At 44.9% G+C, this 21,583-nt stretch overlaps 1 protein-coding gene across 1 annotated transcript in view; it reads left to right on the top strand.

Moving 5' to 3' along the window:
- Positions 1 to 3,649: 3,649 nt before the first annotated feature.
- LOC122935967 (pleckstrin-like) overlaps positions 3,650 to 21,583 on the top strand; it is a 65,441-nt gene continuing 47,507 nt past the window's right edge. The window contains exons 1-2 of the mRNA XM_044291939.1: positions 3,650 to 3,787; positions 21,298 to 21,450. Of these exons, the coding sequence (XP_044147874.1) occupies positions 3,740 to 3,787; positions 21,298 to 21,450 (201 nt within the window). The 5' untranslated portion in view covers positions 3,650 to 3,739. The remainder of the gene's footprint in view (positions 3,788 to 21,297; positions 21,451 to 21,583) is intronic.

Here is a 21,583-nt window from a genome sequence, read left to right as displayed (position 1 = left end):
AATCGTATTCACCAATTATTTGATAATGGTACCCTTAAGGAATACGCTCAGCTACAATAAGAGTTTAAACTGCCAAAAACCCATTTTTACCTGTTTTTACAGCTCAGTCATGCCATACAGTCACAGGAACAGCAGGGGGCGATAGTGCCTGCTACAAAACATTCCATTATAGACCTAACTAATTCACAGGGGGATACCAATGGAGTTATTTCTCTTTATTATAAGAGTCTTATGGAGATACAATTTAAAAAACACCCCTTACAGCTACACGAAAAGTGGCAGAAAGGCATAGCTGACCTAACTGTGGAACAATGGGATAGAGTGTTAGAAGATTTCACGGAAGTGGCAGTGAGTGAGGCCCATAGAGTCTCCCAACTATATCTGCTCCACAGGGTATATAGAACTCCAGTAGTATTGAAAAAATGGGATATCGGGAGGATGACGATTGCCCAACATGTAGAACACCTAATGCTGATCTGATTCACCTTGTGTGGAACTGCCCGAGACTAAGACACTACTGGACCGATGTTATAGACCTTTTACATAACGTATTTTGTGTAAAGATAAATAAGTCAGCCTTAGTATATATACTAGGATATGTTAAAACGCTGCAAGTGATTCCAGAAAAAAGATTAGCTATTATGCGTATATTGTACCAAGCAAGAAAACTGATTATATTCTACTGGATTAATCAAAACCCCCCAAACATGCAAAAATTGGTAGAGAAGGTTCATACATTGATACAATTAGAAAGATATGTGTATCAGAAAAGAAATAATTTTAAAAAAATTGAGAAAATATGGAACTCATGGTTGCAGCATTATAATGCCACAATCTAGTCTGTAGAGGTGACAGTAAGGGTAGTTTTAAGTGACAGAAGAAGACAGTCCTAGATTTCTAGTAGCTAATATACTGCCGGGGTATTATATGTTAATTTATGTTATTTTATGTTATAACCTTGAGAAGTTAATTAAGGGACGGTTGTTCCTTGGTTGGTGTGTACTCTAAGGGGACTTTAAATAACAAACAGGGTCCTTATTTACAGTCCTGTGTATTGGAATGAGAGATATGGATGAATGTATGTCTGCCTCAGAAAACTAATAAACTTATGAGAAGAAGAACCACGCAGAGTCAAAAAGAAAAATGCAACTCCGAACTTTATTGATAATCCAATCATAGTTACTCAAGTGGGTTTTTTCCGGACTGCAGACCGGTGGGGAGGGGAGGGGAGAGGAAGGGTTGGGGGTTTGATTTACTTGTTTCTTCACAAAATGTCAATAAAAAAATTATCTGATTTAAAAAAAAAAAATCTTTGACTGCCTTCCTCTGCTCATACAGGCAGTGGAGTTTCAATGGGTGGAAACTTTGCTTATCAGGTGGTGTTGGGGAAGAGCATTTTGCCTTTGCAGCTCAAGGAGTGTGTTTTGCACGTGAAGAATAGTAGAAGTACATGCACAGTTCCCTGGACATTTTCTAACAGTTTCAGTGAAAAACTGGAGGAACCATGTGACAACTAAATTGAAGACGTGCGTCATGCAGAGCGCATGGGTCAGCCCTCCCACACACAGTGCAGACAAAATGTTCTTGCCATTGTCATTAACCATAGTTTCTATCTCCAGTTGGCGAACAGACAGACAGTGTTCGATTTTTTTATCGATGACGCTTAGCAGTTCCTCCCTAGTGTGGCTTTGTTCGCCCAGGCTGACCAGGTGCAGAACCGGGTGAAAATGCCTAACTTTGCATAGGTGATATGTTGGAGGATAACTGTGAACTGTGCCTAGAGGGGAGGACAAGATGGAGAATGAGGAGGCAGAGGACATTGGTTCATAAATCACAGTATTACAACGTGGAGGTGGCATCGCCATCACCTGGCAATGATGCTGGTGTGATTGGCCTGGAACCACACTTACCCAGTGGGCTGTGAGCGACATATATTGTCCTTGACCATAGTTGTAACTCCATAAGTCAGCACTGGCATGAACTCCGGACACTGAGAGGCGCAAGGTCTGAACCACCTTCTGCTCAACGTATGTGTACAGGACTAGTACAGCTTTTTTTTAAAAAAGTTATGTCAGCTTGGGACTCTCTATCTTGGGTAGATACAAGCCATCAGTTCTCTGAAATGTGCAGAGTCAACTATATGGAAAGGAAGGGACTGTAGTACCAGCAATTCGGCCAGGTGCACATTCAGCTTCTGCGCTGATGGATGAGTGCACGCATACTGTTGTCTTTTAGCAATCACCTCAGTGATTTATTGCTGTCGAAACAAGTGACGAGGAGTACGAGGAGCATCAGGAGCTATACACAATGTTGAAGTCGATGGGAAGGAATGACAGCTTCCTTCTGCTGATGTTGGCGAGCCCTGACTGCTGGAGATGGGGTGCCGGCAGTTGCTGCATCAGGCTGTAAGACTAAATGAGTGGCACGGTTTTCCCAGGCCACTTTATGTTCATGCTGTCTCACAGTCACGCGTCCACCCTGCTGTCTCACAGGCACACTGCCAACCTGCTGTCTCACAGGCACGCTTCCACCCTGCTGTCTCAAAGCTGGCGGCGTACCTTACTTGGCTAGCCCAAGAAGCAGCAAAAGAAAGAGGCAGGTTCCGGACAGGTGAGGGCACAGAGGCAGTTTCTGGGCAATGCCAACTAAGCGTGGTGTCAGAGGAACCCAGGGGATGGCTATCTGTTGATTGGCTAACTGCACGGCATTAAGGGTCATGTCTAGTTTCTGAGCTTCTTACTTTCACTTTGTCACATGTCCAGCAGTTATTTTAGAAAAAATTTGATTCGTTACCACAAAGCTCGAGGATTCTTCAATTCGCTCAAAACAACTCCTATTAGTTAGGTTGCTTTTTATTTTGGTGCACATTGTCACATCATTATGAGATGCCGTTCCCAGTAGATCTCACTCATTTACTGATAAGCCAGCTATCTGCTGAACAAAGCACAAAAGAGTGTCTGATGGTGCATGATGGATAGTAAAATCTCCTCCCATATATATATATATATATATATATATATATATATGATCTCCTCCTCATGGAATGGTTGCTCACTGCACATCCCTAGACCTGAGGTCCACAACTTTTTGTAGTTTGGGAACCACTTAAAAAAATGACAGGTGGTGTTAAATCGCACTGAATATTAAAAGGGAAAAAACCCTAGATCAAGATATGACCTAACAGTATGGCTTTACTGTAGGTTTCTCTGGAGTTCTAGACATTTAAGGGAATCCCTGAGGACACAAAACTATGTTTATCAGCTTGGTAGCCACAGGTAGGGGGCAAGAGAGCTTCATATGGCTTCCAAGCTACTGGTTGGGGAAGACTGCCTTAAATGCATGGTAAGTTGGTTTCTGCACAAATTCTCAGGAGAAGTTGGCATCAATGTATATATGTATAGACCAATATGTAGACCTCAATCATATAGCATGCATCACTATGACACCACCTTCCCAAATTTGCCCGTCACTCACGTATCTCACTGTGCAACAGTTTAATCTATCTTTAGGACAAAACTCGTCATTCTTCGCTTGTATAGTGACATTTTGGTTATAGTTAAAAAAAGCCATTGCTGTGACAGTGCTTCCCCTATGTAACTGTTAAAAGAGGAAACCATCAGCACAGAGTGTGATTGGCAGAGTTATGAAACTTGCACGGAAATAGATAGTCAGTGACCAACATTTGTTCTGTCACATCCTCTGAAACTGTCATTTCACAAATTGTCAGGAGGAGGAAAAGATGGAGAGAGAGCCACAGAAAATTCGAGAGGGTTACCTTGTAAAGAAGGTAAGTTACAATGTAAAAAGTCAAGATGTCTTAAGCACTGGTGATGTATGTTACTTACAGAGCTGTGTATTCTTACTCAGACCGGTCAGAGTCAGCCTGGTGGCAGACTAATCTTATATTGTGCATGCAGTGTTGTACACACATGGCTGTATCATACTCCATAAATGAGGAATCGTGGGATGAAATCCGGTCCCTCACATAAAACATTTAGCTCATGCACAGAACCATAATACAACCAATGATGTGAGAAAATATTTATTTTTGGTAGGGTCAAAATTCTGCTGGTCATAGGTAAAGAATATATGGCTTTTCCCTTTAAATAGGTCATAGGTAAAGAATATATGGCTTTTTCCCTTTAAATGTTTTTCTATAGGCTGAAAGTGAAATTCAATGCACAAAATTTGGTGAATGGGCGTGAATTCTTCAGTTCTGCATTTGGAGCCTGACGGCCTCACCTCTTCCTTGTACTGTCAAACGTTCAGATTTCTTGATGCAGTTTTGGAAGCCAAACCCAGGAGTGAACTCAAAAAAGAGTCGAAGTTGTATCTGCCCTGTATACTTTCTCTCCTTTTATGATCCACTCCCGATTTGGCTTCTGAAACTGCATCAAGAAACCTAAATGTCTGGTCGTACCCTTAATGTATGACTGTCTGTATGATAAGCTGTGAGGAGGTTTTCGGCACTTTCCCCAAACAGCTGTGACCCCCGCCAGGATAGGACATCAATATTAAGCACTGAAAACATTTGTATGATCACTACACTGGTGCTGACACAATGAGGAACTTTCACAATTGTCACAGAATGTGTTCACTTTTCCATTCTTAGAATTGGAATTTTGAAAGTGTTTAAAAAAAAAAAAAAAACTTTCCCTGGTCTTATTTCCTTTAAAAACTGTTTAAATGTCTTCATGTAGCAGAATTATATTGTGTGTCTAATTCTTAAAATGTGTATTTATTTTTTATTTTTATGCAACTAGGGTAATAGAGCAATAAAGCAATTTATAAACACTTGACCATAGTCACCTAATAATTCAGGTTGACAAAAGACACATGTCCAACCTCTCTGGAATCTAGCTACATGCCCCTGGGAGATAGGAAATTTCAATATGATCCCCCACTTTAAAAATGAATACTCTCAATACCATTAGTCAGTAGATAAATTTGATGTTTTTATTGTCATTTTTTCCATTATTAATTCAATGTGTAATACAGGGATGTCAAACTCGTGGCCCTCCAGCTGTTGCAAAACTACAACTCCCATCATGCCTGGGCATACTAAAGCTATCAGGGAATGATGGGAGTTGTAGTTTTGCAACATCTGGAGGGCCATGAGTTTGACATCCATGGTGTAATAGGACATTACAAAGTTTAAAGCGGATCTGTCAGGTTAATATGCTGTCCTATGGAAGGGCTGCATATTATAGCTACAAGTCCGTACTACTAGTAGCTACAACAGCACTAAAAACATTACTAAACAACACTAAAAACAGAAGCCTATAAATTATGGTCCCGGATTTGTAACTGTAATATGCTGCCCTTACATAGTGCATTAACATGTCTGAGATGGAGCACCAATCTAAGGCTGCTTTCACACTTGCGTTGTTGTTTTCCGGTATTGAGATCTGGCAGAGGGTCTCAATACCGGAAAAAAAAAATTCTGTTTAGTCCTTATGCATTCTGAATGGAAAGAGATCCATTTAGAATGCATCAGGATGTCAGCAGCATTCCGTTTTTTAGACCGGACACAAAACAGCTGCAAGCTGCAGTTTTGTGTTTGGTCATAAAAACGGAAAAAACCTGATCCGTCCCTGAAAACAATGTAAGTCAATGGTGACAGATCCATTTTTTTAGAATCCGTTTTTTTCCATTTTGATTTCATACAACTGCATCCTAATGAAATGGATGCATCCTGATGTGCAAAATCAAAACGGATCTGTTTAAGTCCGGGATTGAGATCCTCTGCCGGATCTTAATACCAGAATTAAAAACGCAAGTATGAAAGTAGCCTAATTTTTTGTGTAATTGCCCACCTTTAAAACAAATCCAGCTCTTCCAGTGAATCCTATAACTGCACTTTGATTTGTAGAGAGACAACATTATATTTGGATCTCATTTTTATATCTTTCTTTTTATGCACCCTAGCTTTTGCGCTACTGCTTGACATTGTGTGCTTCTTCGGTTATACTGAAGTCCTTCTCTTGCTTTATTATACACACTTGTATTTCACTTGATGTATACTAAATCATACTGTGAACTCTCATACTACTGGAAATCTGCTTCACTGGTTAGCAATAGACATTTAGTTTACAGTCGTCTAAGAAAACGGGAAAAAATGCAAATGTGCAATATTTTCCATAATATAAATAATTTTCTGTGATTTGATGGACTTCTAAAAAGCACTAAAACCACTTTGCCCCTTCCCTTCTTGAATATTAACTCCTTAAAGACAGCCATAACTTTTTTATATTTCGGTCTACAGAGCCGTAAGAGAGCTTGTGTTTTGCGTAGCGAACTGTAGTTTTTATTGATACCACTATTGTGGTATGTTTGACTTTTTGATCACTGTATTAAAAAATGTTTGGGGAACAAGATGACTTATAAATGGCAAATTGCATGTTTTTCATTTTTTTTTTTCGTTACGGCGTTCACTGCACAGGAAATAAAAAAAAATATTTCAATAGTTCTGACATTTTGGGATGCGGCGATACCTAATATGTTTATTTTTTATTGTTTATATATTTTTATATGCAAAATGACTTAATTATAATGCCACATATTGACTAAATAATACTGCCATACTATGACTGAACAATACCTTAACACTGTAACTATAATGCCGTATACTGGCTGCATAATACTGTCATACAGTGACTGAATAATGCTACTATACAGAAACCATATAAAGCTGCCATACTATATAATACCCCCATAGTGTTTATAATGCAATACTGTGAGCAAATAATACCGCCATATTATGACTGAATGAGGGTACTTTCACACTAGTGTTATTCTTTTCCGGTGTTGAGTTCCGTCTTAAGGGCTCGATACCGGAAAATAACTGATCAGTTTTAGGCCTCTTGCACACTGCCGTGTTTCACGGCCGTATGCGGGCCGTGGAACCGCGGCCTGGATCCCTCCTGAGAGCAGGAGCGCACGGCGTCACTGGTTGCTATGACGCCGTGCGCTCCCTGCTGCCGCCGCTATACAGCAATACACTGGTATGATCTATACCAGTGTATTACTGTACTGTGCCGGCAGCAGGGAGCGCACGGCGTCATAGCAACCAGTGACGCCGTGCGCTCCTGCTCTCAGGAGGGATCCAGGCCGCGGTTCCACGGCCCGCATACGGCCGTGAAACACGGCAGTGTGCAAGAGGCCTTATCCTAATGCATTCTGAATGGAGAGCAATCCGCTCAGGATGCATCAGGATGTCTTCAGTTCAGTCTTTTTGACTTTTCAGGACGGCGACAATACCGCAGCATGCTGCGGTTTTATCTCCGTCCAAAATTCCGGAACACTTGCCGGAATGCCAGATCCAGCGTTTTTCCCATTGACATGCATTAATGCCGAATCCAGCCCTGGCAAAACCGATCAGGCATTGAGGTCTGCGCATGTTAAGACCGCAATAAATGTGAAAAAAATGAATGCCGGATCAGAATCCTCTGCCGCAAGTGTGAAAGTACCCTAACCCTGGGTTCACACCTGAGCGTTCTGAAAGGAGCGCTCTGTATGCGCGATTGTACCGGCGTTTGCAATCGCGCATACAGAGACAAGCGAACGCCCATTGTCGCGCGTTCCCGGATGTCTATGTACGGGAACGTGCGACAAAACGCCCCAAAGAAGCTCATGTACTTTTTTGAGCGTAGGGCGTTTTACAGCGCGATCGTACGCGCTGTAAAACGCGAAAATGTGAACCAGTCCCATAGGGAAGCATTGGTTTGCATCGGCTATGCGTTTTACAGCGCGTTCGAATGAGCTGTAAAACGCGCAAGTGTGAACTTAGGGTAATACTGCCATACATTGACTCAATTTTAATGCCATACAGTGACTAAATAATACTGCTCTGCTGTGACTGAATAATATTTCAATACATTGATTATATAATAGTGTCATACTAAGGCCTCTTTCACACTTGCGTTGTCCGGATCCGGCGTGTACTCCACTTGCCGGATTTACACGCCGGATCCGGAATAACGCAAGTGTACTGAAAGCATTTGAAGACGGATCCGTCTTCAAAATGCTTTCAGTGTTACTATGGCACCCAGGACGCTATTAAAGCCCTGGTTGCCATAGTAGGAGCGGGGAGCGGGGGAGCGGTATACTTACAGTCCGTGCGGCTCCCGGGGCGCTCCAGAATGACGTCAGAGCGCCCCATGCGCATGGATCATGTGATCCATGTGATCACGTGATCCATGCGCTTGGGGCGCCCTGACGTCACTCTGGAGCGCCCCGGGAGCCGCACGGATGGTAAGTATGCTGCTCCCCGCTCCCCACTACACTTTACCATGGCTGCCAGGACTTTAGCGTCCTGGCAGCCATGGTAACCATTGAGAAAAAGCTAAACGTCGCATCCGGCAATGCGCCGAAACGACGTTTAGCTTAAGGCCGGATCCGGATGAATGCCTTTCAATGGGCATTCATTCCGGATCCGGCCTTGCGGCAAGTGTTCCGGATTTTTGGCCGGAGCAAAAAGCGCAGCATGCTGCGCTATTTGCTGCGGCCAAAAAACGTTCCGTACCGGAACGGAAGACATCCTGATGCATCCTGAAGGACGGACTGTCCATTCAGAATGCATTAGGATAATCCTGATCAGTATTCTTCCGGCATAGAGCCCCGACGACGGAACTCTATGCCGGAAGACAATAACGCAAGTGTGAAAGAGCCCTAAGAGATCATGTGTCACAAATTTTAAACAAAAAATAAATAAAGACAAAATAAATAATTAACAAAAAAAAGGCCACCACACATTGCCACTCATCCAACATGCCTCCTATATCCAGATAACTGTTATGGAAAAGGGAAATAATTAAAAAAGGGATGTCACACTTTGTGCTAGTAAAAAATGAAACAAAAAAAAAACAAGAAAAGCTATTTTTCCATTTTCAATATCTCCCTGTGTATATAAAAAAAACTAACTAGTTAAGAAAAGCTGACCAATCAGTTCCCTCTTTTAACTTCCCTTTTCTTGTTCTCAAATTTATTTTTGGAAAATGAACTGAACCCTTAAAGGTTCATGATGATCCCTAACAGTGGTGTAGGGATCGCCATAGCAACCATAGCAGTGGCTATGGGGCCCTACGCCACTGGGGGCCCGCCCGTCCGGACCGCATCATTTTTATGTATTTGTTATACATCACAGCACTCACAGGCAGCCAGGGCCGACCGCCCGCCCAGTGTAGTGGGCGGGGCGCGGGCGGTCCAACATGAGGTAGGCCGGCGGATGCGGTGGAGGGGGCCGGAACGGGGGCGTAGCGGAGGCGGAGCCAGGCTGGCACCAGCGCCGCCCGCAGACCGCAGTGCAGGAAAGGAATGAATTTCCCCGCCCCCTCCACCGCCTGAGTCCGCCTCCTGAGTCCTCCCACCCAGTCCCTCTAGTTAGTAGGAGGCAGACTCAGGTGGTGGAGGGGGCGGGGCCAGACGGGGGGGGGGGGGTTGTTACCTGTCCTGCTGTGGGGAGGAGGGACTGGGAGTGGGACTATGGAGGGAGACTGGTCCCGCCTAAAACCTACTACTGCTGTCACTGGATGGCACAGAGGGGTGATGGCACCTACTTCTCCAGGCTGCCTGTGAGGACCAGACATCAGCTGTCTACAGGAAAGGTAAGTGTCTGTCTGTAGAAATAGTGTCTGTAGAAATAGGTGTATAACTACTTGTAAGTTCATGTGTATGTAATGTGTGTGTGTATATATATATATATATATACAGTATATATGTCCATATATGTGGTGAGTGCGTATGTGAGTCTGTCCATGTATGTGGTGAGTGCCTGTATGAGTGCGTCCATGTATGTAGTTAGTGCCTGTATGAGTGCGTCCATGTATGTAGTTAGTGCCTGTATGAGTGCGTCCATGTATGTAGTGAGTGCCTGTATTAGAGCGTCCATGTATGTGGTGAGTGTATGAGTGCCTCCATGTATGTGGTGAGTGCCTGTATACGTGCGTCCATGTATGTAGTGAGTTCCTGTATGAGTGCGACCATTTATGTGGTGAGTGCGTGTATGAGTGCGTCCATGTATGTGGTGAGTGTATGAGTGCGTCCATGTATGTGGTGAGTGTATGAGAGCATCCATGTATGTGGTAAGTGCCTGTATGAGTGAGTCCATGTATGTTGTGAGTGCCTTTATGAGTGCGTCCATGTATGTGGTGAGTGCCTGTATGAGTGCGTCCATGTATGTGGTGAATGCGTGTATGAGTGCGTCCATGTATATGGTGAGTGCCTGTATGAGTGCGTCCATGTATATGGTGAGTACGTGTATGAGTGCGTCCATGTATGTGGTGAATGCGTGTATGAGTGCGTCCATGTATGTAGTGAGTGCGTGTATGAGTGCGTCCATGTATATGGTGAGTGCCTGTATGAGTGCGTCCATGTATATGGTGAGTACGTGTATGAGCGCGTCCATGTATGTGGTGAATGCGTGTATGAGTGCGTCCATGTATGTGGTGAGTGCCTGTATGAGTGCGTCCATGTATTTGGTGAGTACGTGTATGAGTGCGTCCATGTATGTGGTGAGTGCCTGTATGAGTGCGTCCATGTATGTAGTGAGTGCCTGTATTAGAGCGTCCATGTATGTGGTGAGTGTATGAGTGCCTCCATGTATGAGATGAGTGCCTGTATACGTGCGTCCATGTATGTAGTGAGTTCCTGTATGAGTGCGTCCATTTATGTAGTGAGTGCGTGTATGAGTGCGTCCATGTATATGGTGAGTGCCTGTATGAGTGCGTCCATGTATATGGTGAGTACGTGTATGAGCGCATCCATGTATGTGGTGAATGCGTGTATGAGTGCGTCCATGTATGTGGTGAGTGCCTGTATGAGTGCGTCCATGTATTTGGTGAGTACGTGTATGAGTGCGTCCATGTATGTGGTGAATGCGTGTATGAGTGCGTCCATGTATGTAGTGAGTGCGTGTATGAGTGCGTCCATGTATATGGTGAGTGCCTGTATGAGTGCGTCCATGTATATGGTGAGTACGTGTATAAGTGCATCCATGTATGTGGTGAATGCGTGTATGAGTGCGTCCATGTATGTAGTGAGTGCGTGTATGAGTGCGTCCATGTATGTGGTGAGTGCGTCCATGTATGTTGTGAATGCGTGTATGAGTGCGTCCATGTATGTGGTGAGTGCGTCCATGTATGTGGCGAGTGTGTGTATGAGTGCATCCATTAAGTTTGGGAGGGGCCCAGTACAAAAATTTGCTGTGGGGCCCAGTCAGTTCTAGCTACGCCCCTGATCCCTAATCTGATCAGAGACAGGTCAGCTGGATAAGAATAGAAACCTCTTATTCACATATGTATTACATTGCATACTGAATTAAAGGGCTGTTTGGTGTCAGTATGTACACTTTGGAGATCAATGCTGTGCTGTTATACATTTTTATATATGTCATACTGCTGGATATTTGACAATTCCAACTTGTTAAAAAGATTCCTTGACAATAAAAAGATCACCAAATGTCTTCCTGCTGGGACCCCTATGATCGACTGTTGTGTTTAGTTTACATGCAGCGCCTCCACAGGGGAAATTAAGTATTACAAAGTTTCCTTTAAACTTAATGGATTGTGTGTGTACTTCAGGACAGGATAGGTCCTCCAAAGTGATACACATTTCTCAGAACCATTCTACACTAAGAGATGAGGATGCTGACCAGTGGACCCCCCTCTATGAATTTCCTAACAGGGTATATGACAATAGTTTTTCTAAGCTAGACAACCCATTTCATTATAACTAATGAGTCAAGTGTAGGGTACTTCATTAATAATCAACTGACTACTACAGATCCTGGGAACGTTAGTCACACACTAGTTCAGGGATCAGCAACCTCCGGCACTCCAGCTGTTCTAAAACTATAAGGCCTCTTTCCCACGGGCGAGATTTCCGTGCGGGTGCAATGCGTGAGGTGAACGCATTGCACCCGCACTGAATCCGGACCCATTCATTTCTATGGGGCTGTGCACATGAGCGGTGATTTTCACGCATCATTTGTGTGTTGCGTGAAAATCACAGCATGCTCTATTTTGTGCGTTTTTCATAGAAGTGAATGGGGCTGCGTGAAAATCGTAAGCATCCGCAAGCAAGTGCGGATGCGATTTTCATGCACGGTTGCTAGGAGACTATCTGGATGGGGACCCGATCATTATTATTTTCCCTTATAACATGATTATAAGGGAAAATAATAGCATTCTTAATACAGAATGCATAATAAAGTAGGGCTGGAGGGGTTAAATTTTTTTTTAAATTTAACTCACCTTAATCCACTTGTTCTCGCAGCCCGTCTTCTCTTCTGTCTTCATATTTGCTGTGCAGTAGGAAAAGGACCTGTGGTGACGTCACTGTGCTCATCACATGGTCCGTCACATGATCCACCACAATAGTGCTGGATCGTGTGATGGACCATGTGATGAGCGCAGTGATGTCATCAAAGGTCCTTTACCCAGGTCCTGAAGAAAGAAGAGAAGCCGGGCTGCACGAACAAGTGGATTAAGGTGAGTTAAAGGAAATCTGTCACCTGCTTTTACCATTTTAAGCTGTCACCATCGCTATGTTCACTAAAGTACCTTATTTCCTTTTTACTTTATTTAGTTTTGTCCTTTTGATATAAAAGCGCTTTTTATGATATGCTAATGAGGCTCCAAGGTGCCCAGAGGGGCGTTTTTTTCCTTCTCCGGTGTCCAGTGACGCCCCCCTGCAGTGCCCAAGAACGCCTCTTGATCCTCAAATAACCTCCCACAGCCCCGGTAAACGGTTCCGCCCCCTCCCCACGTCATAGTCTACCTTCTAGAAATGCCCCGTCCTTCTTCCTGTGGGCGGGCAGAAAAACTCGCGCAGGCGCAGTACCGCCTGCGGCCTGCGCCATCATCAAGCTCATGTAGGGCAGCAGCCTCAAAAGTCTCACTGGGCATGCGCTGAGCCCAGTGATGTAACCTGAGCGCTGTTGCCTTGAGGAGGTTGATGATCGCGCAGGCCGCAAGCGGTACTGCGCCTGCGCGGGTTTTCTGGCCGCCGACAGGAAGAAAGACGGGGCATTTCTAGAAGGTAGACTATGACGTGGGGAGGGGGCGGAACCATTTGCCGGGGCTGTGGGAGGCTATTTGAGGATCAGGAGGCGTTCTTGGGCACTGCAGGGGGGCATCACTAGGGACCGGAGAAGGAAAAAAACGCCCCTCTGGGCACCTTGGAGCCTCATTAGCATATCATAAAAAGCGCTTTTATATCAAAAGGACAAAACAAAATAAAGTAAAAAGAAGACTGCTGGAAATAAGGTACTTTAGTGAACATAGCGATGGTGCCAGCTTAAAATGGTAAAAGCAGGCGACAGATTCCCTTAAAAAAAAAAAAAAAAAATTTTTTTATTTTTAACCCCTCCAGCCCTATTGTACTAAGCATTCTGTATTCAGAATGCTATTATTTTCCTTATAACCATGTTATAAGGGAAAATAATACAATCTACACAACACCTAACCCAAACATGGGTACCAAACATGCCGATTTTTATCACGCACATGCAAAACGCATTAAAATGTTTTGCACTCGCGCAGAAAAACTGTGCACGACGCCCGTGTGAAAGAGGCCTAACTCCCAGAATTCTCCTTTCACTCTATAGGAGTTACAAGAACAGCCAAGCAAGTGTGCATGCTGGGAATTGTAGTTTCACAGCAGCTGGAGTGCCGAGGGTTGCTGATCCCTGTAGTAGTTACTCAACAAGTCATACTTTACTTGCGTTTGACAGGGAGATGCACAAAAGTTATTAAAGAAATGAGAAGCTGCACAAGTAAAAGCATGTAACACTTCATGTGCAGAATTGACCCACTGCTGCTTTGAAACCTCCTCAGAGGAGCTCTCACCTCTCCTGACATGTCTGTTTTAGTAACTACTTACATTTTTTAAGTAATTCAATGCAATAACTTTTATCTTGCTCCACCGCTTGTTAGCGTATGTTTTCTGAACATGTCCTGGGTTTGTGGTTGATGTGTGTTTAATATTGATATTGTGTATGTGTGTTATATAAAATGCATTTGGGATATCCATTTCCTGCTGTGGTGTCAGTTATGAACATTTACTTTCACTTTAAATGAATCTAATGGTTTGGCCGGATGGTGCAGCTAGCCGCATGCTGCAAAACCACACTGACTCATGGCAGCCAAAAATCGCTCACCCATTGGCTGCTATGGGTAGGCGTTACTTGTCCACATGCTGCAAACCTGCCCTAGGCGGAGCTTGGGAGTTGAGCACCCCTTCCCCTAAAAAAAATATTTTTTAAAGTGACCTTACTTCCTAATAAAGAGATTAAAACACATTTGAAAAGAAATAGTCAAGGAGTGACTTACAGGTTATGTCATGGATTTGAATTGTTCATCACTTCTTCTCCATTTAGTCCAGACCATCACAGGCAGACTTCTTTGTTCACCAAGATATGGTACATGGTAGATGTGGGACTATTACAGATTTTGCAAATCAGCCCCCGAATTTATACAGACCCCAAATTTATCCAGGTCACAAACACTACTGTCAGAAATATTAGTGCCATACAGATAGCCCACCATTGTAATAGTGCGCCCAGACAGCCCTCAATTGTTATAGTGCTGCCAATAGTGATAATACTCCCCACATTAGTGCCAATGCGTAATATTAATGCCCCATACAGCACCTCAGTATTAATAATATAACAATAGTGCGGCAGTATTTATAAAGCCCCTCCTGCAGTGCCCCCTGTAGTTCTTCTGCCCCCCTGCAGTTAAAACTCCCCTGTAGTGCCCCCTGTATTAAAGTGCCCCCTTGTAGTTCCAATATATTTTTATATCTATAATGCTCCCACTCCCCACCTAGTTCCAGTATAAAATGCTCCTCCACCCCCACCCCCATAGTGCCTGTATATATATGCCCCCGTAGTGCCAAGTATATATATATAATGCTCTCCCTGTAATGCCAGTACATAATGATCCCCAGGGGTGGATTAGCCATAGACACTACAGGGAAATTTCCTGGTGGGCCGATGCCCCAGGGGGGCCACCCAAGGCCCGCTCACTACCACTGACCAAGTAAATAATGAGCTCTCAACAGTAATTAACTCTGAGAGAATCAGGTACCCATGTACCCAGCCAGCGACCGCATATGTCCTCCTGAATTCCACTGCTGTGGCCTGCACCTCACCTCCTAAATCCCTGGTCCATAAACAACTGGAGGCGGAGGACAGATGGTAGCTATTGATGGCCACCACAGAGGGTCAGCTTTTGGGGCAGTATATGGTGCTACACTGTGTTATTTGGTTCTGCTGGGATGATATTTTGCACTATGGTATTGTTGACCTGCCTGATTTTGTTACCCTGCCTTCTATTTATTTGGACCCACCCATGGGCGTAGGAAGCGGGGGGGACAGGTTTGGTCAAATCCCCCCCAGCAGCAGTGTGTGGCGGCAGCGGGGCAGGCACTGAGATGAGCGCTTCCATTGTGGAAGCGAAGAGCTTATCTCCATAGTGATCTGTTTATATTGCCGTCCTCAGGACAGTGATACAAACAGAAGGCTGCAGAGGAGCAGGGCAGGGAGGTGTGTCCCTTTCCTGTTCCTCTGATAGGCTGCCGACACTACTATGCCGGCAGCCTATCAGAGGTCGCCTGAGCCGTACAGCGCTGGAGTCGGGACACAGGCCGGAAGAGGCCTGCATCGCATCGCTCCAAAGAGGTAAGTATAGGTGTTAATTTTTTTTTTTACTATATACAATACTTAGTTTTTCTACTGGCACATAATGGGGGGGCCTGGTATTACTGGCACATGATTGGGAGGGTCTAGTATTACTGGCACATGATTGGGGGGGGGGTCTGGTATGACTGGCACATGATTGGGGGGCCCTGGTATGACTGGCACATGATTGGGGGGCCCCTGGTATTACTGGCACATGATTGGGGGGGCTGTTATTACTGGCACATGATTGGGGGGGGGGCTGTTATTACTGGCACATGATGGGGGGGCCTGTTATTACTGGTACATGATTGGAGGGGGCCTGTTATTACTGGCACATGATTGGGGGGGCTGTTATTACTGGCACATGATTGGGGGGGCTGTTATTACTGGCACATGATTGGGGGGGCTGTTATTACTGGCTGATGAGAGGCGCTGGGGGGCTGATGAGAGGCACTGGGGGGGCTGATGAGAGGCACTGGGGGGCTGATGAGAGGCACTGGGGGCTGCTGGAGAGGCACTGGGGGCTTCTATGAGGCATGGGGCTCTTATTTGAGGTCTGATTGGGGGTCATTCATATTGGGGTCTGAGCTGAGGTGTGATCTGAGGTCTTATTAACATTGGGGATCTTATTGGGGCTGTTAGCTGAGGTCTGATTAACATTGGGGGTCTGATTGGTGGTCTGACCTGAGGTGTAATGAAAAATATTTTTTTCTTATTGTGCCCACTTCCAGCCAGCCAGCACCACTGAGTCTTCAGAACTGTAAGGGGGGGGGGGGGGGTGCCAGAGAAAGTACCTAGAATAACTGAAATATATGCCTAACGTTTGGTTAATTTCTGTGACCTGATAAACAAATAAACAAAGAACTGTTCCTTTTGCATATTTTTTTGTTGTGAGATTTTTCACACCCAGATTTTTTGGGGTTCCTACACCCATGGACCCACCTACAACATGGGGCCACTTTTAGATTTTTCCTAGGGCCACTTTAAGTTCCCAGTCTACCCCTAATGAACCCCGGTAAGGTCAGTATATAATGCCCCTACATGCTCCCTGTAGTGCCAGTAATATATAATTCTTCCCCCCCCCCCTTGGTGCCCCCAGTAGATGATGACCCCCTTCTTTAGTGCCAGCTTTATAGAATGCTTCCCCCATTGGTGCCCCCAGTAGATGATGACCTCCTCATTAGTGCTAGTTATATAAAATGCTCCCCCTTGGTGCCCCAGTAGATGATCCCCCCTTTTTGGTACCATTTATATATAATGCTTGCCCGCCTTGGTACCTCCAGTAGACGATGACCACCTCTTTAGTGCCAGTTATACATAATGCCCCCCTTCTTTGCACCCCCAATACATAATGACCTCCTTTTTAGCGCCAGTTATATATAATACTTCCCCCATTGGTGCTCCCAGTAGATAATGACCCCCTTTTAAGTGCCAGTTATATATAATGCCCCCCTTGGTGCACCTAGTAGGTAATGACCCCCCTTTTTAGTACCAGTTATATATAATGCTCCTCCTCCTTGTTCCCTACTCTGTAGTGCCTTGTGTATATAATGCTTCCCGCTCTTCTCCTTGCTGTTCCCAGTAGTGGGGACCTAATGTAAAAAACACACACACTTACCTCAGTCCTGTTCCCCCACCTCCATCTGCATCCGGCACAGGAGTGGTGATGTCCTCTGGACTGACTGTGCCGGCTTTCGCGCAATGGCGTGATCACCCGAGACCCAGCGTAAGAAGTCACAGTGACCTCTTGTGCCTATCTACTGCACCATAAGCTTCAGGCCTAGCAGTCTGCAGCCTATAAGGCTGAGCGACCGCAAAAGCATTATGGGTAGGGAAGTGCCACCCTCGGAGGGCGCCTACCCATCGTCCCAGCTCTGGTTGCAGCCCACCAGAGATTATCCAACATTAATACAGACCTCCCAGATTGGCCGCCCCACGGTGGTGATCATACTAAGGCTACTTTCACACTGGTGTTTTGAATTCCGTTTGTGAGATACGTTTCAGGGATCTCACAAACGGTTCAAAACGGATCAGTTCAGCCCCAATGCATTCTGAATGGATAAGGATTCGTTCAGAATGCATCAGTTTGGCTCTGTTCCGCCTCCATTCCGCTCTGGATGTGGACACCAAAACGCTGCTTGTAGTGTTTTGGTGTCCGCCTGGCGATGCGGAGACAAACGGATCCGTACTGACTTACAATGTAAGTCAATGGGGACGAATCAGTTTTCACTGACACTATATGGTGCAATTGAAAACGGATCCGTCCCCCATTGACTTTCAATGCAAGTCAGGACGGATCCGTTTTGACTTAGACTTTTTTTTAAAAAGAATAATGCAAACGGATCCGTTCTGAACGGATACAAGCGTTTGCATTATAGGTGCGGATCTGTCTGTGCAGATACCAGACGGATCCGCACCTAACGCAGGTGTGCAAGTAGCCTTACCTGGTCCCCATTGCTGGGTTTAGTCTCTGTCGCTCCCAGGCCTGCTCTTCCTCTCCCTGCAGGATTGAAAGCATCTGTTGACGGCGAGAAATGTGACCGCTGTGGCCAATCACAGTGACCTGCTCCCCTTGTGTCACATGAACAGTTGTCAGGATACAAAGGTGAGCACGTTACCGCTGTAGTCAATCACGTGTCACCTAGTTGATGGATGTTCTATTCATTGCTGCAAGGAGAATAAGGCTACGTCTACACGGCAACATTTGTCGCGCGTCATTTTGTTGCACTAATATCGCGCGACAATTTTTATAATGGCAGTCTATGGTGTCGCACTGCGACGCAACAGTCGCAGAAAATCCATTCAAGATTTTTCTGCGACTGTTGCGTCGCAGTCGCAGCATGTTGCATGTTGCAGTGTGACACCATAGACTGCCATTATAAAAATTGTCGGGCGACATTGGTGCAACAAAATGTTGCGGTACAAATGTTGCAGTGTAGTTGCGACTTATTGTCGTCGTGTAGACGTAGCCTTAGAGTTGGTCTAGGAACGACAGAGATCAAAGCCAGCGTGAGGGAAAAGGCAAGAATGATCACCACCGCGTATTGGCCACACTGGGAGGTCTGTATTAGTCTTGACTAAAGTTTAATGCAGAGCAGTTTGAATGTAGGAACTGTAAATGTAGTTTCAAGATAAAATTGAAAAGTCATGCTACTAAAAGTTTCCATGTAGCCTCAGGGTTTTTGGCCACATGTCTTTAACAGGTGAAAACCATGCTGCCCAAAAACCTCACAGCCACAAAACTACAGCTTTTTTTTTTTGTGACACCTACATTTTTCAAATCATAGCCACACGTAGCATCGTGGGAAAAAAATATACTGTATAAGAAGCCGTTTGTACAATTAAATGTACTTGTTGGAAACAGAAAATAAAAGACAAAAATGTACACCCTGAAGCATGCAGAGATTTTCTTCTTTTGGAAACCATATGAATAAAAAACCGGTTGTGGCATGGTCTACCAGATGTGATATCATGGAGATATTCTCTCCTAGAAGACGCAGTATGGAGCCCCAGGGACTCCAGTCCTAGGTTATCTCTTCTTATGTCTCAGCACTGCTCCTATCAGACAAACTATCAACGTGTAATGCAAGGCACCAACAAACAGACCAGTGATGAAAGCAAAAAGGTGTTTATTCACCAGAAACATAAACGTCCAGGACACTTGCTGGTAACAAGGAATAATAACAAAAAACCAGGCAAGGAGATTCCAGGAATAGTCCCAACCAGTGCTGAATGATGCTGTGCACTTGGCAGTCGAGTCACTCCAGATCTTGGGTCCGCTGTAAGGACAAAGTTCCTGGCAGTCTTCAGTCACTAGGAGTTGTGACCTATACCTGGTTGAGGGAAAATAACAGTGGGCACTGATCACCCTGAGAGACCTCCTTTTAAATGCCTGCTGACCAATCCCAGGGTGCCAAGTGTCCACTACCATAGGTGAACAAATTGCCCTGCACCTGAGTACAAGGCCTAAGGCAATCACAAGTTGATTAACCCATGGCTGGCTCCCTAATCCACTTTGCTCTTGTGAGTCAGTATAATATGCGCCACTGGTCGACGAAGTGCATAAGAAGCGCGTACTCGCGACCGTGTATCCCTTTGCGAACCTGCCCTCGTGCGTACGCACGGACGCATGATTGACTCAGCGCGAGTATGCGAGCGCGTGGACCCAGATGCGGAAACGGAAGTCGCAGGAGACACCGGAGACAACCCTGGCCGCGGCGTCTTGTCACTCGCCTGGCCACTCTGTCCCCGGGACTCCGACGGTCCTCCCCTCCGATGTCCACGCGAACGCATTTCCGCACTGGCTCGCAAAGGGGTCAGCGCTGGTGCATCAGAGACACGCATAACCTGTCCCGCAACTCCACGAGGACCCCTCTTGGTTCCCCTGGAGTGCAAAGCAGGTGAGGATCTTACACAACGGTTTTGATTTTCAGTACCACTTCTTTGTTGATGACACCCATCTATATACCTCATCCCAAGACATCACCACTCCACTTCTACAAAACACCAGTGATTTTATGATGTCTCTAACATCATGTCCTCTCTTTGTGTAACTGATTCTTTCAAAAAAGGAACTACTTGTGTGTTCTCCATCTACTAACCTACCTAAACCTGATATCTCCATTTCAGTGTGTGGCACTGCCATGACCTCTAGGCAGTGTTACCACTGTCTTGGGGTTATGCTTCACACAATCTTTCCTTCACCCCCTATGTTCAAATCACCCACTCATGGCATGTGCACTTTAGGAACATTTTTGGAATCTGCCTTTTCTTACTGTGGAAACACCCCCCCCCCCCATTGTTGCCCTGATCCATTCCCATCTTGATTATTGTAACTTACTAATTGGTCTATACCTCAGACTCTCTCTCTCTCTCTCTCTGTCCTTAATGCAGCAGCCAGGCTTATCTATCTGTTCAACTGCTATGCCAATGCCTCTGCCCTCTGCCAGTCATTGCACTGGTTGCCAATACAGCTCAGTCAGGATTCAATTTAAACTCTTCACTTTCACCCACAAAGTTCTTTACAGTGTTTCACTTCTTCATCTCCTCCCTCATCTCCATGTACTACCCTACCCCTTCCCCTGTCAATGATTTACGACTAACATCCTCCATAATCCTTTCATTTCCATCTGCAAGACTTCTCTTAAGCTGTACCAGTTCTCTGGACAATTAGGTTAGCTCCCAACAACCAAAGTTTCAGGCATTCTCTAAAAACATTTTTTAGGGTGGCCAATCACATTTCCTAATCTACCCCTTTTACATTTACCCTGATCCTTTCCTCCAGCAGTATCTATCACACCCCAAACACTACATATACTGGTGGGTGACTGGCTCATGTAGTTCTATATCTACTCCTCTATTTAGTTGAGATGACTAGACCAATGTACAAAGCAAGCACTGATACCTCTTGTGTCACCCCTAGCTCCACCTAAATTGTAAGCTCTTGCACAGAGCACAGTTATATAGTTTGAATTGTTGATAAGTTTGTTACATTGTAATATCTGATTTTGTTTTACATGCATCCTCTGATTGTACATTGCTGTGGATACATATAGATAGATACATCTTTGCTTTTACTTAGTTGAGTCTTGATCTATTCCCACCTCATATTTCAGGGCATGTTTAATAAATGGAGGCCAATGTGGGTAACATTGCTGGAGGATGGAATAGAATTCTACAAGAAGAAAAGTGACAGCAGCCCAAAGGGGATGGTACCACTAAAAGGAGCCGTTATTACAAATCACTGTCAGGAGTACAGTAAAAGAATGGTGAGTGCTGTGATATAATATTTCATATAATTACATTTCTGAACTGTAATGGCATATGAGAAACAAAAAAAGACTTGTTGCTTTCCACCACATGCATGTCAAAGTTCTCCTGCCCAGGTATAAGTAAACCAAC

This window comes from Bufo gargarizans, chromosome 4 (assembly GCF_014858855.1).
Source record: "Bufo gargarizans isolate SCDJY-AF-19 chromosome 4, ASM1485885v1, whole genome shotgun sequence".
Classification (NCBI taxonomy): Eukaryota; Metazoa; Chordata; class Amphibia; order Anura; family Bufonidae; genus Bufo; species Bufo gargarizans.
The sequence above is the reverse complement of the archived record's forward strand: the minus strand, read 5'-3'. Positions and strand labels throughout refer to the sequence as shown.